Here is a 19,232-nt window from a genome sequence, read left to right on the forward strand (position 1 = left end):
GCCAAGCGCTGGGTCAGGCAGGGGAGTGCCCTGGGCTGCCATACAAGAGCCGTGCTTCAGGTGGTACGGGAGATACACTGGGCATCGTCACTGAAAAGTTAAAGGAAACATAACACTGGTTTCTAGCGCTGAGATGTGTCCAGACATCCCCCAAGGTCTTCTCCCACAGCACACCTACCAACGCCTTCAAAACACGCGCTCCTTTTCTTCCCCATGTCTTGCAAGAAACTCTATAGGCTATATTCAATTGTCACCTATTTCCTAATCATTAGAAGGGTTGATTTACAAGCTTAAAAATTATTTGCAAAGTTTCTGACTGTGCTGCAAAAAAAATAAAATGGTTAACACCAATAAATAATGTAGAATGTAAGGACTTCTTGCGGTGGATGTCTGTCCTGGCATTTGTGCCATGAATCATAATGTGAAGTCTCCTGCATTTAGCTTAGGACACGTAAAGATTTTTTTTTGCAACAGCAAAATAAACGTCATTACCTTCAGTTACGCTTCCAGTCAAAAAGCCAGAGATCTCCGGCATGAAAAAAAAAAAAAAAAAGCTGGCAATGGAAGACTGTGGCAGATTCCAGTTCATTTGGATTTTTGAAAGAAAACTGTTATTTTATTGGAATTCAAGACTGAGATGCAAGAGAACGCTAGGAGTATTGTAACACACCGGTTGCATAGTATCACGCTGGACACAATGAAAAAAAGGGAAATGTCATCCGTGATAACAGAAAAATGAGAAACTACACCCATTACACATAGAGTTATCCCTGAAGAAGTGACACTTTCAGGATCTGCCCGAACAGCCTTACGCCTTCTAAACGCCACAACAAGCCTGAAACACGCAGATAAGTAGAAGTGATGAGAAGTGATAAAAGGCCTTTTCGGAGGACGGCGAGAACAGCTGGCAAAGATATCTCTAGCATGTGCGAGAGTCAGTTTGGGTAGCGCTAAGCAGAAGCGCGGTGGCAAATGCAGTTCAGTGGGTGGGAAAGCGAAGGCGTTAGATCTTTAGACACCAGGTTGATTGGAATTGCGACCTGTGCCTGTATTTTTTTTTTTTTTCTTTTATTTGGGGATTCTAAAACCTCGGGGGGGAGAACGTTTACCAGAGGCAGGTGGAGAATCGCTTTGCTTTTTTTTTTTTTTTTTTTTTTCCTTCCTTCCTTTCCCTAGCTACCCTACTTTCTAATCCCTCTCCTCTATTTCCAGCTCGCTCCAGCAACCGAAGGCCGGGGCACGCAGGAAGCCCCCAGGACACAGCCGGGGCGCCCGGGGGTGCCGGTGTGTCCGCGTCCCCGTCCCGCGTCCCCGTCCCTCCCCGACGCCGCCTCCCAGCCGGGGGAAGGGCCGGTGCGGCGGCGGGGGGATGTGTGTGTGTGTGTGTGTGTGTGCGTGTGTGCGCGGAGCGGAGCGGAGCGGAGCGGAGGGACGGGTTTGTGCCCGGCTGCGGGAGCCGGGCGGTCCGTCTCCCCGCCACCGCCACGCACACGCACCCCAGGAGGCGCGTCGGCTGCGGGGACAGCGGGGCTGCGGCCATGGGTGACCGAGCCCCCGGCCCTGCCGGCTGCCCCCCTCGGCCCCGGGGGGAGCGGCGGCGCCCGGCGCTGCCCGCCCCGCCCGCGGGAGCCGCCCCCCGCCCCGCCGCGGGAGGAGGATGGGGCGGCGGCGGCCCGGCGCGGAGGCGGCTGCCCCATGGCGGAGGTAAGGGCGGCGGCGGGGCGGCCCCGGGGGCGGGGGAGGTGCGGGCTGTCCCCGCCGGGCACCGGCGGCGGCGCGGCGGGCTCCGGCCAAGGGGGGTGGGGGGGGGTGGGTGGTGTGCGCCCCGGGGCGGGCTGCCTAGGGGGGGAGGTGGGGGCGAGCTGTGGGGACGCGAAGGGGGACGCTTTACTAAACCAGACACCCCCCCCCAAAAAAAAAAAAAAAAAATAATTGAGGGGAGAGACCTCCAGGCGCCTGCGGGTGGTGGCGGGGTTGTCCCGTCGCTCCCCTCCCACTCCCGCGCTGGCCTCCCGTGCCCCCGGGGGTCCCGGGCAGCGGGGAGGGAAAGCAAAGCAAGCGGCACATTCGTGCTGTGAAGTAGCGCCGTGCGGCGTTTGGCTAACGGGGCAACTGGTGCCTGTTCCCCGAAAACCCCGAGCAGAGCGAGCCCCTCAGAGCTGCCCCGGCCAGGGCCCACGCGTGGCCCCAGCGCCGCTCGCCACCGGCAAGGCAGGGTCGCAGGGCCGGGACTGGCACTGCTGCGTGGCATTTCCTGCGGAATCGCCTGGCTTTTCGTCGTGTGGGCACGCAGGCGGCTGAAGAATGTCATGCGGCTGCAGAAACGCAGCTTCTGCGCAGCGCGTCACGGCGAGGAGCAGAACGGCACCCCTCACCTCGGCGAGAGGCACGTGTACGTCATAGCCCAGTGACGACACGTGGCAGGAACATTTCTTACATCTTGGGAGCCTTACTGTGCCAGGGCTAAACTCCAGCCTGGCTGTGTCTGCCTCTGTTACCGGTGTGAGATCTTGAACGGTACGCTCAGGCAATGAGTACCCGGCCGCGATGGCCGGTTTCCCCATTTGGGTCGCGCACGCACAGTGCTTAACTGCGCTTCTGTCGGCGTGCACCCGCTCGGTCCCCCATCCTGCGGAAGAGCTGTGCACATCTGTAATTCGAAGATTAGCCGAGCCGCTCAGCTGCGGGGACTGCTCTTCTGAGTTAAGTCGCTAGTGGGCATAGAGTTTCATTTTTCCTGCGTAGTTTTATGATCTGAGACTTTCGTGATAACACTGTGCGGATACAAAAGATACAGTAATGCCAAGATGACGATTTTGTGACTCAGATGTTCAGTACATTTTGAAATATCAAGTTGAGCTACCAACGTTTTTCAAGTTGGTTTTGAACCATTATGAATAGCTGGTGCTTATTATGAATTAACAGACAGGCATCAACTAAAATTATTGAATTTGTCTTGCATGGTAGGTTTTCTTTTTTCCTTTTCCCTTTTCTTCACACGCCCCCCCCCAATTTCTCCATGTGTTAGCTTGGTTATTTTTGTAAAGTATGCCACAACTGTAAGGGATCACTCATTTCTGTGGAGAGAAGATGATTCATTTCTTTGCTAAATGTAGGTCTGGGCCTCACTCTTAAGTACATTTTATTTAAGTTAAAGAATGATTGGAGCAAGATAAGGCAGTAATAAGTTGTTGACCTAAAATGTAAATCGACTTCTCAGTGAAAACCCCCGTGTCTCTTCCCCCAGACTTTTGAAGTGTGACAGGTCCAAAACATGAAACACAGAGGAAAATGTTGACCTTTGTTTTAAAGGTGACCTCTGTAGGTTTGAGTAAGTCCACTTGTGCTGTCAAAATGTTATTGTAACAGTATAATGGATTTCCAAGTGGTTTAGCTGATTTATAACCTTCATTTTGCCTTTTGTAAAAATAGACCCGAGCTATTTTTAGCGTTTCTCTTATCCACGCTAGATCAGGACGAGGAGTCTGTGTAAACAGATGAAAGTGATTGCTTTGTTCTGCGCGGTATTGTGGGATTGTGTGACGTTCTGAAGTCAACAGCTGGATTCACCCACCCCTGGATTAATTTTATTCATTGGGCTCCAGTCCCTGCTGAGAATGTTGCTGGCAACACAATGCGAGCTGTTGAGCCTTGTCCTTAGGGAACTGGTATTTAAAATCACTCTGGAAGACAACTGCAGATGAAAAAGAAAATGAATTAAGTGGCTGGAGCATGTGGCTGGAGCATGCTAAACTGTATGGGGCTGCCTGGCCTATTTTTCTGTTCTGTGCTAAGATGAGATGTAGTGCAGTGTTAGGACAGCCTGAGCACTTCGTCTTTGAGTAAAGCAAACAGGTGGGTTCCTACATTTAGCTTGCTGCCCGGCAGACTGGGATCAACCCTAACCTTTATATTCACTGTGTTCCCAGCAAACTATTTCATTCGGTCCTTTCTGTAATCAAATGTAAGTCTGCTGATGAAGTGTAAACCCTGCAGTATTTTGTTGCCTTAGTAATAAAAATAACAGACCATATTTCTTCTGAAATACAGCTTTTAATGGAGAAAATAATCATATGATCTCAGTCTTGCTACCTGTTTTCTTAGATGGATGTGGGTAACAGGAGCTGGGATAAAGTGTTTGTACGACAGCAGAGACTACATTTTAAAGTTTTTTTTGTTCTGAATCCTATACATAATTCACTGTCCTGCATTACCTGCATCAGGTCATAGCGTGTGGTTGGTAGAAGATGGGCTCATATGTCTTAGGATATCAGTTTAATGCCTCTGTGCTGTTCTAATCTGGGTCAATCACAGCTTGTAGGTTTGGTTCTCATGGATGTTTAAGATTGAGACTAAGGTACCAGGGTTCCTGCACAGGAACCACAAGTTACATTTTTAGAGGGGGGGGGGGGAAAATTCTCTCCCCCATCCCACCGGGGCAGGGGGAGTGAGCGAGCGGCTGCGTGGTGCTTAGTTGCTGGCTGGGGTTAAACCATGACACAAATACATAGAAAGTCTCAAGAAGCTTGTGACACAACAGTGTTAGCTGAAGATCTTGCAAGGGTTAAGAGCTCCCCTACTTGATTCAGTGATTTTCTTTTCCCTTTCCCTCTGTGTTTTGGTATTTCTACCTGTGTGTGTGTATGTATATATTTGAAGAAAGGGACTATAAAAATTGGATGGGTTCTTTATCTTTCACAGCATATGCATGGCGAATTATTTAAATTAGCAGGAATGGACTATGTAGCTCTCCAGTTTTTTATCTGTGGCCTGAACCTTACAGTAAAAATGTTCTCACTTTCCCAATCATGTGAACCCCCACGCACTGATGCTGCCCATACCAGCAGAAGAGGTGGTACCTGAACAAGGGCAGCAGTTGCTGTGCTGGGTCATTGCGGCGTACGTGGGACATGCTCCAGCTCGGGGTGCAACAGAGGAGGAAGGTTCTGCTCTCACCCAAACCAAGTAGGTTTGTTATATCTGGATGTATTACATTCTCTAGAACAGATTTTGAGGCCCTTCCCAAGAGCCGAATTCCTGTGCTTGATTAAAGAGTACCTGCTTTAATTAATAATTAACAGCATAATAGTGCTGTTGTTTATGAATTACAAAAGTTAAGGAAGAGGATGCACAGTGGATAATTTGTATTGTTTGTACTGTAGTCTCTATGTTCATGTTTAGAAAGGCCACTTTGGGTCAGGTTGTGTGAAACCTCGTACGAACACCGTTCTTTGAACACTGTTAGAGGGTTAGAGGCAGAGTTTCACAGTATTAAAGCACTGGAGGGGGTGAATCCATCCTGGACTTTGGACACCATTTGAAGTATTTACACTGAGTGAGAATAGTTTGAGTTACGGATTTTGATTTCTTCTTGGTAAGTGTCAAAAGTTTGGTAAAGTGAAGGTAAGTAGAAACCAGGTAGGCTTTTTTTCTGAAGGCTTTTCTCCAGTCCATTTGAGAGCAGTCCCACTGAAGCCATGCACTTAACTTACAGAACATATTTCAATTTCTTTTTTCTTTTGAACTCACTGAGCACTAGGACATGGCAATGTATACTCTGCTCTGGTGAGACCTCACCTGGAGCACTGCGTCCAGCTCTGGGGCCCTCAGCACAAGAAGGACATGGACCTGCTGGAGCGGGTCCAGAGGAGGGCCACAAAAATGATCCGAGGGCTGGAGCACCTCTCCTATGAGGCCAGGCTGAGAGACTTGGGGTTGTTCAGCCTGGAGAAGAGAAGGCTCCAGGGAGAACTTATTGCGGCCTTTCAGTACTTAAAGGGGGCCTATAGGAAGGGTGGGGGCAATCTTTTTAGCAAGACCTGTTGTGACAGGACAAGGAATAACGGATTTAAACTAAAGGAGGGTAGATTTAGACTAGACATAAGAAAGAAATTTTTTACCATGAGGGTGGTGAAGCACTGGAACAGGTTGCCCAGAGAGGTGGTGGAGGCCCCATCCCTGGCAACATTGAAGGTCAGGTTGGACGGGGCTCTGAGCACCCTGGTCTGGTTAAAGCTGTCCCTGCTCACTGCAGGGGCTGGGGCAAGATGACCTCTAAAGGTCCCTTCCAACCCAAAGCATTCTATGATTCTGTGAATATTGCTGTGGAGGGACATCTGCAAATAGATAAACGGGCTGGGTACCTGCCTGTGTATGGCTCTTACCCATTAGCCAGAACTTGCCTAGGTTTAGTAAGAGGGTGTGTGAAGGACCGCGTTGTGTTTCAGAGAGACGTGGGGTAAGAGTAGAACCTCAAGCATTTGAGGTACTATTGTCTTGAAAAACTGCGATTTTGATTTTTGTTACGGTGTGCTGCAGGAGGCACAAGGGTTTTGAAAAAGCCAAGTCAAACAAGAAGGGTGTAGAAGGAGTCAGTGGTGTAGGGCTGACCTACACCAGCATTTTCCTGCTCCCTGGAGAGCGGGGAAGGTATTCTGGGTGTAGGATGTGCATGAGAAGTGTACCTGAGAGGAGGTGAGGGGAATATTGGACAGAAAGAAGAAAGCATTCGTGTTTGGTAAATGTGGAAAACAGAAGAGGAATTACATACGGTGGCAGAGGGAAGGTGAAGATACTCAAATCCCAGAGGAGCTAAAATATGAGACTGTGGATTTTAACAGCACTTCCTGTTCACAGCTGTGAGTTGGCAGGCGTTCGGTGTTGCAATGAGGCTGGTAGCTTGACAAAGGTGGGAGCTGGATACCTGAGAAAGCATGTTCGCCCTGGGAGGGCTCAAAAGGAAGACATCAGGAACTGAGTTATGAACAAAGTTTTATCAGAAAGGGTGGTCCCTGGATACTTCTATGTTTGTTCAGTAGTGACTGCATCATACCAATGCGGATAATACTAGCAGTCTAGCCTGGCTAAAGATAGAGAAAGAGAGAAGGAAGGAAGGGAGTCTCTTGGAGAACCCCAGTGTTGTGTAGTTCACTGACCACAATAGAAAGCATCTTGGGACAGAAGAGGCATAGAAAGAACTCCTTCTTTCTCAATGTGCTCACTCTGAAAGAGTGACTGAATAAATTTAATAACCTTCATCAGATTTACTGTCGCGGATGTTGCATCCTGTAGGATGAAATTAGTTTCTGGTGCAAAACACCAGTACAGGACCAAATGGCTAGAGTGTAAAACTGTTTGGTTTATGTTTCAGAAGCAGTTTAAAAGGTTCATTTTGAAGGGGATATCAAGCTGTCTTTGGCATGCAAACTGGTGTCTTAATTGAAATTAGTGACGATACTATTTATGTCTGTGTCTTCAACTTGTACCTGTCTCTGCCTCCATTTGGGAGTAGGTTGGTGTTAATTCTGTATATGTGCCAAACACGTAGAGTGCACAGAGTATGTGTGTTTTGTAATAGCTGACATAGCTGAGCCATGCTATGTAAAGCCCTCGCACTGTTGTTTCCGAAATGCACGTGGTTAGAGAGGTGCTAACAACTCACTGCAACAAGCAGGAGTGCCTTTAACAGTATGTATTTGGTTGCCGCCCAGACAGTATTATTAGGATTTGGAGTAGATGTGTCATAGACATCTGACAGGTGCCGCATTTGGAGTCACAGTTATGCACCATTTGATTTACTAGATTACATTGCTTGGTTAGCATGGTTTAGCGTGATTTTTAAGCCTAGCCATATGTAACATAAAAGTTACTTTGATATTTATTGTTTCGAATGGCCATTCCACCCTCCATGCTTTCTAAACCCTGGCTGCATTTCAAATAATAAAGTACTCTTCTGGTCCTGTGTTTTCAGGATATTTTAGGGCTTATTATAAATATAGAGGAAAAGCGAGAAACATTTTGCTTTTTAGCTGAGATTAAATAGATGTCTATTGGTAAGATTAATTATTGTCACGTATTTAAAGTGCACAGGCAAAAAGCAACATCAGTAACCTTAGAGCTATATGAAAAGTTATGCATTATTATATTTAATTATTAATTGTATTTAATCCTGCAAAGTAGTAAAGTGAAACTATGTTATGTTACTAGAAGCTGTATTTCTTTTGCCTAACTTGTACCGGTGTGGGACAAGTTTCTGGAAATGTTACTTGATTATTCAAAACGTGGTGAAGATCACCAGGCCTGTGCCACGTCTTTTCAGCTACTAGGAAGGAGAGGGCCAGTCCTACAGAGAAATGCAGTTAATAAAGGAGAAGGGACACAAGTTCGCAGAAAAGCGACGCAAAGGTTAATGACAGTAATGGAGCAATTTAAAGCTTGACAACTAAAATAAAGAAAATGTAATGCAGAGGAATTGGAAAACAGCATGTGAACAGGATACGTGAGTAATCAGTACAAAAGATTATGCCCTTTTGCAGATAATGGTGGTCATATACCTTTGCTCTGGCTCTGGGATATTTGTAGAGATAACTCAGAGTCTAACTGCAGTGAACCAGCTTTGCAGGTTGTCGTGGTTTAGCCCCAGCCAGCAACTAAGCACCACGCAGCCGCTCACTCACTCCCCCTACCCCGATGGGATGGGGGAGAGAATCGGAGGAGGAAGAGTGAGAAAAACTCCTGGGTTGAGATAAGAACGGTTTAATAATTGAAATAAAGTAAAATAGTAATGATAATAATAACAATATAATAATAATAATATACAAAGCAAGTGATGCACAATGCAATTGCTCACCACCCGCCAACCGATACGCAGCCAGTTCCCGAGCAGCGATCGCTGCTCCCTGGCCAACCCCCCCCCCCCCCAGTTTATATACTGAGCATGACGTCATATGGTATGGAATAGCCCTTTGGTCAGTTTGGGTCAACTATTCTGGCTGTGCCCCCTCCCAATTTCTTGTGCACCTGGCAGAGCATGGGAAGCTGAAAAGTCCTAGCATAAGCAGTACTTAGCAACAACTAAAACATCAGCGTGTTAACATTATCCTCATACTAAATCCAAAACACAGCACTATGCCAGCTACTAGGAAGAAAATTAACTCTATCCCAGCCGAAACCAGGACACAGGGGCAGGTACCCCTGCCTCTCGGTGCTGCCTGTACATCTAGGCAAACCACCCTGTCTGCTCTGTTCTGCTGCGGCTCCAGAGATGGTTCAGATACTTCTCTGCACTTGTAGCCCTGAACTGTGTAGTTTTACCCCTGTTTGCCAACTGCATGCTGATCAGTAGCTGAAGACAGCTTGCTTACGCTTCCTGCTGCTCCTAGAGAGGGGTCTTGTTGACCCATCCAATGCATTGTGGTAGACCTATTCATATTTTGGTTTCTTCACAGGTTCTGCTCCCTACGTGTTGCTTTATGGACAACAAATCATATATGGGTGTGGGAAGGAAGGGGAGGAGATACGTGGAGGGATAGTTTGATGTACGGTGCACGTAATTTATGCTAAGATAATACTCCGATGTACTTAATTGGAAACTTGAAGGCTTTATTTTTAATGTAGTAAGAAAACCTTCCAGAGCAGGCACCGTCCTTCCAATTAAACACAGGTCAGGCCACTTGCAAAATCATGCTTTCTTTCACCTCCACATTCGTTCTTGGACCACCTTAAGTAGCAGATGTGACATAAATTACTATTTCTCATATTCCAAAGACTGACAAACTAAAGCTGATAGTTGACCTGTGGTAAATTGTACCTTAGGGAAAGGGCAGGTGCACAGTTAGAGCCCAGCCCTTCAGCATACCAAGCTGATGGATAATTTGGTAAATCAGACTTAGTCTCAGATTGTGTTCTCTAGCCGAACTGAAACTAGTAAATGGCAGAAGCAAGATTAGAATTTGAGATACTTGGATATTTTTTTTGGTGTTTTTTTAGTGTAAATCTTGTGCCTCGTGCTTGCACAGAAAGGCAATTTAAAGGTTGTCACCAGGTAGGGTTGCAGTTTACGGTTTACAAAGAGCCTGCTGTGGGAGGTGTGAACTTCCATACCCTCCAGTGGTGGTGTGGATAGAGTGAGAGCGCGCTTCACTCGTAAGAGAGAAGCAACAATATATTGATATAAAACATTGAGTTAAACAAAGTTCAATGGTAAATGCGACAGTGGTTTAACAAGATTCAATGGCAAGGGACACTTGATTATTCACTGCATAGAGGGCAGGTCAGACAAAACTGTCAGGGAGACCCTCCCATTGAGCCATGAGGTTCAGAAGGGACCCCCTTGCTTTCTGAACTCCTTCCCAGAGAGGAGTCTAGGTGCGGCTGGATCCAATCCTAGTCCCAGACTTGGTCAATGGTTTATGTCTAAAGGATTATCTATGTGCAATCAATCCTTTATATCACTTAGCTAAGACTTCAAAGTTTAGCCTGCTATTAATCACTTACCGAGAATCTGTTGTGGCAAGGAATCTCTTAATATTGAGGAGTAACCTTGAGAGGCGTCCCTACTCAAGGGGAGATGCTGGTGTGCAGCCCACTGCGGTGCAGGAGAGGTCAAGGGGCCCTGGGCTGTCCACTATTTATGGAGTAAGATGATTGACTTACAGTCATATTTGCATACCAGCACGAGGTCTGGGTTACTGGTCCAGACAGCCCTTGGCTACTGGGGTGCCATCCATCCCCAAAGTCCAGCATAAGCTGGATGCAGTCGTCAGGATCCCCGCTGGCGTTTACTGCTTACATGAGGCGGGGGTGGAACACACTGCCACAGTCCACCCACTGTAGATTGCATTCACCCTTGAGCTTGGATACAACTAAGACTTAGAGAAACATTATTTTGGGCTGCACCAAGTGCATCCACAATCAATTGGTGGTCCCTTTCGTTCATTCTTTCCCACTGAGTCAATATATCAGGTAAGAGCTATTGGTTAGTTCCCAGTGCTAATAGAGAAGACTGCGATGGGTGTAAGCAGCATTGTTAGGGTTTGAGGTGGTAACACGAACACAGCATTTCTGTTTGTCATCCTGCGGGGTGCAGAAAGAGAAAAAAGAGACTTGTTTCGGTGGGGAGAGTCTGAACAGGTTACCCCTTTAAAAAGAAGGAAAAGTCTGTCGTGCACTAATTCTATATTTTGCACCACTGCTATTGGTAGTTTCCCAGGCAAGTGGGCCACGAGGTTTAATTAAAAGTCATGGGCACAGTACCGATGGATGGTAAAGACTGACCATCACAGACTGTCCTGGGTATAATGTTGTCGGATATTTTTTCCTAGTAGGTGGAGTGCTAAGGTCAGTTTTTACAAAGAATGCTCGGCTTACAGGGCTTCCAATAGGCCCGTATCGATCATTTAATTGATGGAGTACTTTGGGAAGTCGCGTATTCCATCAAGCCTCATGTGGTTTGAGATTCCTTTTCAATAAGCCATTAGCTCTTTCTACCATTCCATTTGATTGAGGGCAGTGTGGGTGTGGAATACCCATTTAATTCCCTCTCATTTTGCCCAATCTTGCACTTCCTTACATGACAAATGTGAGCCATTATCACTTTGGATAAGAGCAGTCCCCTTTAGTAGTTTAAATGGTCCTCTAGTTTGCACGGGTTTTCCCTGATGTGTTTTCTCAATTTGTTTAACTGCTCAGACTAAAGAAAGAAGTCCCTTTTCCCATTCAGAGTACCCTTGTTCTGTTTCTTTAAATGAGGTTGAGCTAAACAATAAAGGTCGTTTTGGCCTGTTTGGGGCCAGTTTGGAATAGGTTACAGTAAGTAGTGTGTTGTCAAAACCCCATTTAGCTATAATAGAGTCGTGGGGGTGTACAGGTCCCAGTGACTGGTATGTTTTTAATTCTTCAGTTAGAGTTTTGACTGCTTCTTTATGTTCTAAATTCCACTCCCAGGGTTTGCCTTTCTGTAAGAGTGAGTATAATGGACGGGAAATGATAGAAAAGCCAGGTACATACTTCCTCCAATATCCTAAAGTTCCCATTAGTTACTGTAACTCCTTCCTTGATTGGGGCATTTGCAGCTCTTCGATTTTTCTTAAGGTATCTGGAGGAATCGCTGCACTGCCTGCTATCCACCAAGTACCTAAAAATTTTACTTCTTTATTTGCTCCCTGACATTTTGCAGGTGGAATCGCAATTTCTGCTTTATTTAGTGCGTACCCCTTACCCCACCTTCTCAGGGGAAGTTCCTCCAATCAGGATATCATCTGTATATTGGTACAGTTTCACTTCTTGGGGGAGTGGGACCATCTGTAAAAGTTCAGCAAGCACAGCATGAGCAATTGTGGGTGAATGTTTATACCCCTGTGGGAGTCTGTTAAAGGTATATTGTATTCCCTCCCAAGTGAAAGCAAACTTCTCTTTATCCTCCTCCTTCAAGGGAACCTGAAATATCTTTTACATCTAGCGCAGCCATCCATGGGCGTGCAGCTGCTTCCAGAGTAGCTGGTAAGTTTGCAGTGTTGGGTACAGCAGCTGTTAGTGGGGCTGTGTTAGTATTCAGGCACCGATAACCGACTGCTAAACGCCACCTCCCGTCTGGTTTCCGAACTGGCCGGACAGGTGAGTTATATGGGGAGTGGGTTCTGGGGATAATTTGTCATTTCTCCAAATCAGCTGTGACTTCAGGAATTCCATTTCGTGCCGCAGCAGAAGTCGGATATTGCGGTACGTTAGTGATTTTTGACTCGGGGAGGGCAGGGGCTGCATGAAGTGCCCGCACTGGAGCCTCCCGATTTCTGCCAGGGTTAGGATCAATGTTTGACCTGAAGGACCACACGCTGCCATTCGGCAGGCACCAGGTTTGTCCATTTAAAAACATTGAAACCTAAAATATTTTCATGATGATTTTTAATTGCAAAGTGAGTAGTCGCCCTGCACTTCTCATCAAGGAGCCATAAATTGACCTCAGCAGTTTGGCACACAACACTTGCTCCATTCACACCAGTAATCTTAATTCTTTGCTGTCCAGATCGCACGCCTAGCTTCTCAGCATCTTGTGTTAGTACTCAAATTTGTGATCCTGTATCTATTAAAGACTTCACCAGTTGTCCTTGAGGGCCAACTGGAATTAAAATGTGTGGGCCATCATCACTTATCCATTGATAAGCCTCCACTTTGTAGACAGGCAGGCCCAATTGCCTTCTGGACACTACTGTTTGATTTCATGCCCTGCAATTCCTCCCTAAGGGCGAGGAAGGGCTTGTCTCCCTTTCTGGGGAATGGCACCGGAGGAGCTGAAATACACTCCTTCCTTCCACTGTTATCTGGAATGCTTCAGTCAGACTCAAGATAATGCCAGTAGGCTGACCTTGAATCTCAGCTCTGGAAATGCCTAGGGCTAATGCATTCCTCATTTGCAGCTCTTCTACCACTTCCTGATTATGGCAATTGTCATGAGCCCATTGTTCTGAGAATTTGGGACTCAGATTCACTCCATGCCTCTGTAAATAATCGGTGATACTACTTGCCATCCTGCCAACTAAGCCAATTTGTCGCAGATAAGAGTGAGAGCGCACTTCACTCGTAAGAGAGAAGCAACAATATACTTTATTGATATAAAACAGTGAGTAAACAAAGTTCAATGGTAAATGCAACAGTGGTTTAACAAGATTCAATGGCAAGGGACACTTGATTATTTACTGCATAGAGGGCAGGTCAGACAAAACTGTCAGGGAGACCCTCCCATTGAGTCATGAGGTTCAGAAGGGACCCCCTTGCTTTCTGAACTCCTTCCCAGAGAGGAGTCTAGGTGCGGCTGGATCCAATCCTAGTCCCAGACTTGGTCAATGGTTTATGTCTAAAGGATTTATCTATGCACAATCAATCCTTTATATCACTTAGCTAAGACTTCAAAGTTTAGCCTGCTATTAATCACTTACCGAGAATCTGTTGTGGCAAGGAATCTCTTAATATTGAGGAGTAACCTTGAGAGGCGTCCCTACTCAAGGGGAGATGCTGGTGTGCAGCCCACTGCGGTGCAGGAGAGGTCAAGGGGCCCTGGGCTGTCCACTATTTATGGAGTAAGATGATTGACTTACAGTCATATTTGCATACGACAATCTTACATGCACTGTATCTGTACCGCCACTGTTGTGAAAAGCTGGTCACAGGGCCATGCTCCTTCTGAAACTGCCCTGGTAGTGGTGAAAACAAGTTTTTTAAAAGGATGGATATCCTATCGCAGTAATAATCAGTGTGAGCAGGCATAAGTATATTTTAATATCATCTGTTGAAGGAAGAAACGGTGGTAGTAAGACTGATCTTCAAAGCCACATGGTGCAGTATTATTAAGCTCATTCAGTAGAGATGATATATTCCCTTTGGTAAACTACAATGAATGGTCACGATTGCAAATGTGAGACCCTGCCTTCTCTCCCATCTCCACTGGCACTTCCGTTCACATCAGCAGGAGCCTTGTGCAAAGATCAGAGGGAGACTGACCTCTGCGCTGTTCTTAAGCCAAAGGGTGGTTAGGGCAATATGGCATGTGATCCTGTAGTGCAGTTGGTGGCTCTCAGCCTGGAAACTAAGCGTACCAAGACACTGTCTATGCCTTAAGCAGAGAAAATAGTCAAAGACATTATTATTTCTTAAAAGACACATAAAAATCAATGCAGACTCTAGATAAATCCTAAAATTAATGGTTGGTAGCATTCCCCATCTCCTTAGTGGTCAACAGCTCTATATATTGATAGGAAAAGACCTAAAAATTCAGTTATCTTTGACATCCTGGGGAAACTGAAGCCATGACAGTCTTCACAAATTTCTATGAGCTTCAGGAGCATGTATTTTCTCTTCAGGAAGGAGCCATCCCATCAGGCACACCAGAAATTCAGTTGTCCTCACGATGGTGCTGGGAAGGACTTCAGCAGGCTGGCATCATCTGCAGGCAGATTTCCACCATAAGCAAGTTGAACTGTGAGGGTTTTGAATGATTTGCAGGGCACACCGTGGGCTCTTCACAAAGTTACCGCAAGCTTTTCTTTTCCCTGGCAGTAGAATAGGTTAGTACCCCTGGTAATTTTAATAGGAACCATTGAGTTGTCACCCATATACTTTCTGTATTCAAAACCTGTGCTTACAGGTGTTTTTCAAGGTGTTACATTATAGATGCTACATTTCTAACTGTTTCCTGCATATGCCTCTTCGTCAGCCGGTAGAGTAACGAATTTGCTGTGTTATGCAGGAGCCAAATACTCTGCCTTAGCAGCAGCAGCTTCCGAGGCCACTCAGCTCAAGAGGAGTTGCTTAAGGTCTTTAATAGCCATTGTCCTTGACTTTTTATCTGCTTTTGATGATGATGAATTTTATTAATTAGGATGATAGTAGATCATATTCATTGGACAAGTTGGTTGTTTGTAAAATTAAAGACTAGCCCTGATCTTGCAAACATGTAATTATAGGACTAACTTTATGCCTGTAAGTAGCTCCATTGAACTCATTTAAGTGTTTGCAAGTAGCTTATTACCATGTACTCAGCGTCCCGTACACTAAATTCCCTCTCCTGCTGTTTTACTACGTAGAGGAAAAGTGTATTTTTGTGCATGTGTTTAGAACAGTAAATTTGTTTTCTCATATTTGGCAATAATATGTCATCTGGTCATTTCCAACTGCAGCTGACAAAGAAGACATACTATATTGGAACAGAATTTTTAATAGCTAGAAATTGTGTTGGGCATCATTGAAGGAAAGTACGTCTTACATCAGTGACACATAAGTGCCCTGTGTATCTATTTGTTGTTAGAAATGACTGTTTATAAAATTAAATTTCCCTTCCAATCCTTGAAAAGAAAGTACAGAAAAATGGAAAGCCAACAAATAAAATGAGTTAAAAAGAAAATTTTTTCATATTTTTTAAAATAAATTTTAATAGAATTAATAAAAATGAAATTAGTATTACTTTATTTTCAAATTATATTTCATTTTACTCAAGCCCTATTTTTAAGCCTTCTTACATTTAATTTTTAATGTGTTTTGTATGAAGTAATAACTTAAAAAGTCTCTTACACATTTTGATGACTATCACAACTGCAGTTTTTATATGGTTTATGCTTTCATATAAAACCTGTAAATTTGTTGTGATTTTTAGAACAGAATACTAACTTGTTACATTTGCTGCTATTGAGAGCTTGACTTTTCTGCTCCTGCCATAGCATTTTGCTGGGGTTATACGGAACTAATGCAGTGGGGCCACTTGGTGTTCTGGCTGCTATTCCACCGAGTTTCACATTTTAATAACTCAGACTTGCCCTATAAAAGCTAAAATATCAAAGTTTTTTAAAATATAAATATGCAAACTCCTTAGCAGTGATTCCTTCTTACCTTAGGAATACCCCAGCCCTACAATAAAAATAGTCTGCTGATATGACTATAGATAAAAGATAACTTGAAAAATGCTTCTAAGACCAGTAAATCAGAAAAATTTCATTCCTGGAGATTAAAAAAACCCCATCATTTGGATAAATGGCAACTGGGTAATGACTACATGGAAGTGATGGGGAAACAGAGCTGCTATTACAATATATGTTAATGTGATTGTTTTCCTGAAAGAAAAAGCAAGGGATTTTGCTAACTGGCCATGTATAATTGCCTATTTTAAGATTCTATCACTGAGTGTACATCTGGCTTGGATATGTTGTTGTGAAATGACATCCAAAAGACACTGGTAGCCCAAACTTTCCATGAAATCACATCATCATGTGCCTGTTTTAGAAGAATTTGTTTCCAGTGTTTATGAATGTCCATTTCTACTGCAGATGTGTTCTGTGCCTGGGCACCAAAAGAAGAGGTGGTGTCTGCACTCCTGAACTGATCTCGGTCTCATTCTGCCCCCAAAGCCTACACAGAGTCAGTTCATCCACATGAATGAACTGTTCAGCGTACAGTTTATTTGACATGCTATAGCTGTAAAAAAAAAAAAAAAAAGAGAGAAGTGCATTTTAAAGATTAATTTTGACAGCTTGTTGCTTAATAGAACTGTTTCATTTGTGTCTTTAGGATGTTGACCTGAAAGCATGTAAGGAAGCTTTGGATGACTGCTGTCCACACCAAGGAGATGATCAGCTGGAACTGCAAGAGGAGGAGGAAGACATAAATCAAGTAAATGATGAAAAAAATGGAAGAAGGGAAAACAGTGAAGAGGAAGTGAGGGAGCACATAGGTCTTATCACCAAGATAAAGAGTAGTGAAAGAAATGGAGTGAATGATTTTGAAAGGAATATTTGATTACCTCTTTGCATTTGGAGTGTCCTTTGCAAGGGCAGGAAAGGGGCAGTGACTTCAGATGATACTTTGTGAATGATGCCCTTGTACACCTTCTCGAAAATTGTCCCCCCCAGTATAGTTTATGTAGCTGAAATGTTCTAAAGTTTACAGAAATCAGTTGCAACTAACATTTTTCAGTTTGGTTTTATTTTCTCCATCATGAAGGTGTTGTGTTTGTGGACGAGGATTGGTTTTGGCCTACAAACACGTGAGACATGGATGCTAAATTATATTGCTTTCACCATTTACGTAAAGCTTGATGCTCAGATGTGGAATTACATTTGAGAAACTGGATTGTTCAGATCTTAACATGTGCATCGTAACTAGAAGGCAGAAAAATAATCTTAATGACGTTAAACTGAAATGGGTGCACTTTGGGTTTTGTTCTCCGAGAGGTACAATGAAAAGAGACCTTCTTCTTAAGACCTTATGAGAGCTGAGAACATCGGATCCAGTTTTCTTGCCGGCTTCTCTGTTTGCCACTGCCCTGGCAGCTAGACTTCGAAAAAATACTTGATTTTTCCACAATGGTGGGTAGGTGCAGCCTCAGAGAGGAGGAAAGCCCAGTTCTGCTGTTGTGGGGCAGAGCAGGATGCTCTTGCCATGGAGTTATTCTGCTCATTCTAGCAATGTGACATCTCCCATCGGGATGAAAACTTGATGGCAGGGTCAGCAGCAGTGTTTCACAAAGCGTTGCGCAGAGCTGTGCTCTGCTTCCTCTTGGACTTGGATTTTTACCTCCTTTTATGTAAAATAACGGTGCTTTACAAAATGTTTCTGTTTCTTCTGTCACAGAGCAACTGCAACCATGTAGATTCCCTTCTCTCCTTAGAGGGCTGCTTACAGCTTCTGACATCGCAGATGGAAAACATGCTAGAGGTAAATGGGAAAATACATGTATTGCTAATAGGTTGGGATACGGTCAGTGGTTATTGGATAATGACTTACCCTGTTTTGTCTAATTTAAAAAAGCCACAGTGAATATATCAGCAAATCAATGCAGTAAAACTTACCTGAAGACGTTAAAGACACTAGTATCCCCCTTTTACAGCAGCTCTCATTGGCTCTACTCAAAAAATTTTCCCCAATAATTTATCTGGGATTTGAAAACTGCGAAGTCCTGTCTTCTCTGTCACCTGATGTTCAAAGTTGGATGGAGCCACTGGACAACTCAATTCAACTAGTAATTCCCTTTCTGAAACTTAATGCCAATTCGTATTTATACAGCAGCTCTTGGTGTGTTTCTCTAGAGCAACACTGAGTTATTAAGCACTAGCAGCTCTTAAGCATTTGCAGCCAAAGATTAGAGTTGCCATAAATATTGTGTCAAGTGCTTACAAGGATACTACCCTCAAGAAGAATAGACCGCTCTTTGCTACAAATCAGGTCAGTCAGCATTAGCAGCAAAACCATTTTATCTTCTTTTTTTATCTTCTGGGCTTCTGATACTATTGTTTACTTTCTGGGTGCCCATCTTCACAAAAAAACAGTTCTTATCTTAATTGGAGTCTTCCTCCTCTCCTACACCTCATAGCTGCAATCATTAACCACGAAGCTACTCCCTGCATTCCTTTTTTGCAGTACTCCAAGGGCATCTTACATATGTTTCCCATTGTAGGAGCCTTACAGGGTCATTAGTGTTTTCCATATATTTCATGTTTATCCATGGAACACCTAGTTTTGGGAATCTCTAGGTTGGATAGTGCCTCCCAGCCCATAAATTAGCCCCCTCTCTGTTCAGCTTTGGTAACGGATCCCATGCTAACAAGGTTCAGAAGTTCATCAGTTTGGTTTTCTCTGTTCTTTTCATAATTTGAAAGGAATTTGGCGGTAGCCTTTGTGTAGCTATAACAATACATGGTTGCATATTTTATTTAAGATTATTAATGCACTGCCATCTTGTGACAATCTAGCTGTTGAAAATGGATTGCTTGTTTTTTCCAAGTACCAAGTCTTTACAGTGTGGGGGATTTGTTAATAGTTAACTTGTCAAGGACTTAATTGAAAATTCCAGCTCTATCTCAGACTACAGGTGGTCTAGTACAAGCTAACTCCCTAGGAGAAATAAGGTGAGACTTTCTTCTGTTACCTGAGCTCCCAAGTAAGCATAGTAGAGAACTGAAGATGTTCTGGTC

At 44.5% G+C, this 19,232-nt stretch overlaps 1 protein-coding gene across 3 annotated transcripts in view; it reads left to right on the forward strand.

Moving 5' to 3' along the window:
• The first annotated feature begins 1,672 nt into the window (after positions 1-1,672).
• Positions 1,673-19,232, forward strand: part of CBX3 (chromobox 3) — a 52,635-nt gene continuing 35,075 nt past the window's right edge. The window contains exons 1-3 of one of the 3 annotated variants that reach the window (XM_075706346.1): positions 1,673-1,704; positions 16,831-16,932; positions 17,893-17,976. In XM_075706346.1, the coding sequence (XP_075562461.1) occupies positions 1,696-1,704; positions 16,831-16,932; positions 17,893-17,976 (195 nt within the window). In that variant the 5' untranslated portion in view covers positions 1,673-1,695. Of the gene's footprint in view, positions 1,705-16,296; positions 16,681-16,830; positions 16,933-17,892; positions 17,977-19,232 lie in introns of those variants that run through there. The other 2 variants (XM_075706347.1, XM_075706345.1) reach the window with 2 other exon arrangements.

The sequence above is a fragment of the Pelecanus crispus genome, chromosome 2, assembly GCF_030463565.1.
Source record: "Pelecanus crispus isolate bPelCri1 chromosome 2, bPelCri1.pri, whole genome shotgun sequence".
NCBI classification, from domain to species: Eukaryota; Metazoa; Chordata; class Aves; order Pelecaniformes; family Pelecanidae; genus Pelecanus; species Pelecanus crispus.